The sequence below is a fragment of the Rhea americana genome, unplaced genomic scaffold, assembly GCF_003343005.1.
Source record: "Rhea americana isolate MKP2758 unplaced genomic scaffold, rheAme1 scaffold_49, whole genome shotgun sequence".
In the NCBI taxonomy this organism is placed as follows: domain Eukaryota; kingdom Metazoa; phylum Chordata; class Aves; order Rheiformes; family Rheidae; genus Rhea; species Rhea americana.
The window spans coordinates 4,194,565-4,200,942 of record NW_028186634.1 but is presented as its reverse complement, the minus strand read 5'-3'; the positions used below and the strand labels follow the sequence as shown (position 1 = coordinate 4,200,942).

General features: G+C 35.8%; 1 protein-coding gene across 1 annotated transcript in view; it reads left to right on the top strand.

Annotated features, from left to right (window-relative positions):
* The window catches only part of TMEM41B (transmembrane protein 41B), a 32,383-nt gene that overhangs the window by 20,993 nt on the left and 5,012 nt on the right, over positions 1 to 6,378 (top strand). The window contains exons 3-6 of the mRNA XM_085317088.1: positions 1,214 to 1,331; positions 2,494 to 2,622; positions 4,673 to 4,766; positions 5,630 to 5,734. Of these exons, the coding sequence (XP_085173214.1) occupies positions 1,214 to 1,331; positions 2,494 to 2,622; positions 4,673 to 4,766; positions 5,630 to 5,734 (446 nt within the window). The remainder of the gene's footprint in view (positions 1 to 1,213; positions 1,332 to 2,493; positions 2,623 to 4,672; positions 4,767 to 5,629; positions 5,735 to 6,378) is intronic.

The window sequence follows — 6,378 nt, the reverse complement described above, 5'->3', positions numbered from 1 at the left end:
TCCGCGTACTGCTCCCCGGCCAGCGCTGCCCGGGCGCTGCCCAGAGGCGAAGGCGGCAGCAAATGCGCTTCRCTGTACTTCCCTTTCTCCTCCTCCAGGGCTTGCTTGTTCTAGAGTAAATGGCACTAAAATACCCGGTGGTGAAGTACTATTTCGTGCTGTTTTTGTGGCACGAAAATAGGCAGGATGGTTGCATTAGCTTCAAAGCGAAAACCTGAAAGCGAGTAAAATAGAAAACTAGACCTACACGCTGTATTTTATCTGGGTGTTTCGTCATCCTTTCGCTGCCTTTCACAACAGTGAGATGGCAGTGCCACAGCTTGAATGCTCCGCGTGGGCACTGTGGTGCCGCCAGGGTCCGCAAGTGAAAATCCTGCTTTGGCATTTTTGTGGTGTTCAGGCGACTGGTTCTCACTAAGAAGTTGTGCTACCCTAGTAGTGCCTGAAGGGAGGGAGTGCCTTAACACATATGCACATGCACACCCTAGTGTGGATGCACAGAATGTGTGTTAAGTTGTATCTGCTAATCAGTAAATTACACAGGTGGTTATATAGCTAAAATGATCAGTGTAGAAGAGACCTAAAATGTAATTGTGATTATTTATGGTGCTCCTGTAACCTTACAACATAACCTTCGCATACATGCACAAGATTTTGAAGACAGGAAGACTTACSTTAGATGCTGACTCTCTCTATATATATCAAATATGTGTAATTCCTGAGTCAGACAAAGTAGACACTTTATAGCCTGAGCTGCTGTTGTATGTATATGTGTTTTCTCCTGGTGAGTGTCTACTACCTGGTTGTGGCTGGTGTTCATTCTTAAAAAATAATCTCTTCAGGAGTATGTTTCAAAGTTGCATTGTACATACTGAAATCTTAACTTCAAATGCTTTCACTGACTTTGAATTCACTGGACTGGCAGGCAACATCTGATAAAAAGGAAAAATATATGGAGTTTTGCTTCTCTGACTGTCCTTTTACTTTACAGATGTAAAACTATTTAGGGATCAAAGAAGCTGACTTTTCTGGGATGTTTGCCTATGTAAGAAGTTCGGATTTGCTTTCAGGGAATGTGAGCAGTATATTGTGTGTATTATTGAAACCATTGGTGGGAAGATTACATCTGCAGAGAATTTGCCTTATTTCTTGAAAGCATAACTTAGAATTTTGTTGCAAGTTCTTTTTTAACCTTGCTTTTGTTTAATTTCAGGGAAAGCCCATGCAGAAGGTGGATCAGCTGGAATGTCTCTTCTTATTTTAGTGTCCATCTTCTTATCAGCTGCTTTCCTCATGTTTTTAGTATATAAAAATTTTCCACAGCTTAGTGAGTAAGTATGTCGGGAAAGATTAATATACTTGCTTTTCTTTCAAATTGTAGAGGCATCTATGTGGTATTAGTTGATCCTAAACTGACATGAGTTAAATACAGTATAGCCATAACTTGAATCAATCTTTTTATTTCCTTTTTTTTAATCTTTTTCCTAAGGGAATATCAGGATCCAGTCTACAATGCCAGAATACAAAACTTGATATAGAACTTCTGTGTTTAAATAGATCTTGTAAGTAATGTTCCTAYTGCACAGCTGAGGGAAGACATTTTAAAAAGTTACCCCTTGTCATATTAAAAATGGTAACTGGCAATATTGGTACTTAGCCTTCCTCAGTTGACAGGCAAAAAATGCTAGGTTAGGGCTAGATTTTAAAAATTCACTTATTCAGGTGTAACTACAACCTGGCACCAAAAGGGGACATCCTTCTTCCTTCATGCCTAAGTTTCATGTTCTGTTTTTCTCCCATTTGTTGCATGTAGCACTGATGTGTCAGGAAAGTAGGTAGTCTGGCAAGATGAAAGTTTGCTTATCTGATGGGTTAGTTTTTGTTTTTCTTTTAGTAGCTAATTTTCTATCTGGTTAAGTTGCTCAACAAGTTTAATTTGTGACAGTCCAGTCACTAGGTCTAATACGGAGGAGGAGGGAACACTCAACTGTGCAGCCTCGAGTTGCACCAGAAAATGGTGTGATGTGGAATTTCACTCTTAAAGTYTTGTTTATTTTCTAGACAAAGCTTTGCCTGCATTCCTGCACTTTAAATGCTATGACCTTATCATTGAGACAGTCATACTTGGTTTTTGGGTGAAATACGGACCACTGCACAGTTGCCAAACTTAGGTTTGAGTAATTATTTGTTTTGATCAATTTATTTTTGGTAAGAAAATAAATCTTAGGAATAAAACAGATTATTTAATGAGTAGAAAAGAGATGGTGTGCAAACATCTAAAATAAATAAATAATTTTATAATTAAAAAACCCCACAGATACTGAGTTTATCTGAGAATGTTATCACAGCAACAATAATGTGGTTTGTTTGCTGAGATTATAGCTCAGTGATCAAGTATATCTTACTATCTATATATTCAACAAGTAATATAACTGTACTGTTTGCTTACCTTTCCTTCATTCCTGACTTTTTTTTTGTTTGTTTGTCTTCCAGAGAAGAAAGAGAATGTATAAAGGTTCCTAGAGACATGGATGATGCAAAAGCCCTGGGAAAAGTCCTGTCCAAATATAAGGACACCTTTTACGTTCAAGTATTAGTGGCTTATTTTGCCACATACGTTTTGTATCCTTCTCCTGATAGGAAAATTTCTTTTTGATGTAGTCATATTTCTCTGAAAGAGCTAAAGGGAAAAATACAAGGCTACTTTACATTGTTGATCAAGGATAAGGGAGACTAATTACCTGGGTATGTTTATAAGATGCAGGAATTTGAACTAGATGTATGTACAGTAATATATACTATTAAAGGAATTCCTTGCAGTTTCATATTGACTGTTCTACCCTGCAAAATATTTTTAACTTTGATATYAGACTTTGTTATTTTAACATTACGCACTAACTTTTAAAGTTACAACTTGAATTGCCAGTTAGAAATTATTGTTAAATCCAAGAGAATACTGAAACTACTGCTTTTCTATTCCTGCGACATTCAGGAATGTGAATATGAGAGTCCAATAGGAGTCATTTACAGAATTTTTACAGCACTTTTAATTAAAGAAATGATTTTATGCCTTCTTCAAAAAGCAAATATCTTATTCCATTTTAGAGAGCTAAATTTCTGAGATACTTTCTGCCTGAGGAGATACCAAAGGCTGCTTGTGTTCTATGTTAACTTTTTTTGTGTGTTAAATATATTAATTAATCATTAAGCACATTCTTCACTGAACATTTAACTAAAGGTTAATAACTTTTAAAAGGTTGAAGAACTTTATAGGAGGTCTGCTTCAGTTTAATGCAGGAGGCTTTCTGTAACCCATTGAAAAAATCAGTGCCAAATGCACTACACTCGATAATTAACTTGTGGCTCATTCTTTTTGAGAGTAGTTCACAAATAATAGCTTATATATGAAGAAAGTTCAATATATTTTATATATATATATATATATATATATATATTAAAAACAGAACACAATTGACTATTTAATAAGCTGCTACAATAGCTGATGCAACAACATTTAATGCCTTGGAATTAGGAGCAGACTGTGATCAGTACACAAGTATGTTATAATTATCTAAAAACCTTGACACTTGCTTAGAAAAAGCTGTACTGTTAGTAATGGACTTGATGTAAAGGAAGACTGTTTGGCTTTTTGATATTTCATTTGGTTCAACTCAGAATGGTGTTCATGAATTTCTTTGCTTTACAAGATTTCCATTCAGGGAATGAACTTGCAATGTAGTCCCAACTATGCTGAGCAAACCTTAAGCTCAGCAGTCTGTTCTTGTGTGCTGCAGGATCTCTGCCTCTTTGAAAAATTCACTTAGATATTGCACAGAAGCCTACAGTGAAACAGTAATGTCGTAATCTGTCTCTAGGGCTGACTTGGCCATATTTTGACAGCATGGTACTGTAGCCTAGGTCTAAAAGTGAGCAGGAGTCTCTTATGATCAATGATCTAACAAAAACATTGTAACTGAGATTAGTGATCATGTAAGATGGTAATCTAGTGGTCATACCATACCTGTTTATAAACTGAGTAAATTAAGTGCCAATTTATAGAGTTGACCTTATACTTGGGTTTTAACTAATTCCTGAAAAGACTCTGAACGGAGGTCTGGGAGGGATTTTAGTGAAATAGCAGTCTTTAAAATCATTAATGTTAATAAGGAAGTAGTAGTTTTCTTGACATGTCAGTCTTCCATGAAGTTTGTAGTGATTATGGGGTCTGAAGAGAGTTCTCTGGATCTTTCATAGAGAATGACTGAAATCTGGCTGTGTCTAGTCTGCAATGTAAAATCAGAACTATGTATTCCCCATAATGTCACAGTAAATCTCCAGTGTCAATTGTAGCGCAGAGATAAAGGAAAAAAATGTAATACAGCTTGTATTATTTGGTGACTTACTTTTGTATCTGTCACTGGAATATATAGCCTTGTTTTTCTTTCTTCTCTCTTTTGAATCACCATACTCAGATTTTACTTGTTTGAGGTTCAGCAGTGTTTACTGGTACAAAGTGTCTACTCTGCAAAGATATTTTGAAGTAAAGATCTTTTGAATCAGTATGTACTTATTTGTGTGGGGTTTTTTCCCAATTGTATTATATAGCAGGATTGTTTATAAAGTTGAGTAGCTTTTTAAAAATATATTTTTCCCTTAACCAAGATTTGTACAGCTTGCAAACATTTGCTATCCCTGGGTCTATATTTCTTAGTATCCTCTCAGGGTTTCTTTACCCCTTCCCTTTGGCCTTATTTCTTGTTTGTTTGGTAAGTATGGAAAACAGTTTGAGGGAGTATATATTTCTATCCATTTGGAATACAGCCAGGCATCAAAACAGCTTCTGGTCTGCTATGATCAGAGACCAAGTGAAATGTCTGATGATGCTTTAGTCTGAGGAATGAATGAGTTGTGATTCAGCTCTGTTATGAGAATGGCGTTGCCCACAAAATCCACCATAACATAGGATGATGTTCCAAACTACTAACATCTTCCTTCAGTTTTCCTCCTGGTAATGGAGGCAGATGGGTACTAATCTGCCAGAGTTGCTTTCACTGTAAATTTGTCTAGCATCTACCAGAACCCAATTGTAATTTCAGAACATTACATAAGTACTACATTTTTATTATTGCACTACAAGATGTATCAGTTTTTAAATCACTTAAATAACCAAGAAACTTAATTTAAGTTATGAAATATACATTATTAATGGGACTTTTTTTTTGAGATTTGTCAAAAAGATGCAGTCATAGTGAGCCTTTGTACTAAAGAACTAAATAAATGAGTCACTATAAAGGACCAAGATGATAAATTTTCAGATCTGAATATCTTTTGAGTGCCATTCTGACCCTTATTTGCAAAGTTTTCACTGTTTAGTATTTTAAGTTACAGAAACACTTAATTGATAAGTAGTAAACATGGTCTATTTTGAATGATGATCTAAACACATGGGAATAAAGAAACAGTTTTGTATCGACAGCATTCTTAGAAAATGGGTACATACTGGTGAAGGAGAACCCTTCAGTCTAAATGTAGAGCTGCATAGAAGCAGGCTGCATCTGGCTATTCTAATTAAAGGGGCATAATACTAGTATTAATAAGAGCTTCTGCTCATTTGTTCATTCTTTTGCAGTGCTCAGGACTTGGAGCTTCGTTCTGCTATATGCTTTCATACCTAGTGGGACGGCCTGTTGTATACAGATACTTAACAGAAAAGGCAGTGAAATGGTCAGACCAGGTAGAGTTTCTATAGGTACTCTAATTTATGATAGAAAATGTGTAGTGGAATAAAATGGAAAACTAGGGGATGTCATGCTCGTAAACATAATTACAAAGTGAAAATTCTGTCTTCTTTCTGACACTTTTTTGWGTATTCTTAAAGAGCAGGGAATATTTGAGTTTATAGTATTGTGTAGTGTGAGAATAAATTGGACATAAAGTGAATTGGTCAAGCTGGGCTAGAGATAGAAAACAAATATTACCTGTGAACAACTTCAGATAAAGCAATTAAATAGGTAAAATTTTAAATGATTTCCTGTTGGGAAGTTCTTTTCACATAGGAAAAGTTTGCAACAGATATACACACTCACACACTCACACACTCACACACTCACACACTCACACACTCACACACTCACACACTCACACACTTTTTTAATCCCCCCAGGTTTAGCTAATGAAAAGAGTAAACCTCTCCAGTTTCAATTTAAATAAACAGGTCTCTGACCATCAGAACTTCTCTATGAGCAGGAAAACTAATGAAAGCTGTTTTCTTTCCCTATAGAAAAAAACCCCATAGCTGATGTCTGACTGCAAGCTCTTAATTTGAAGGTGCCATTTTGGTTGAGGCATTTATTAAAAGGATACGGCTTTCTACTGTGC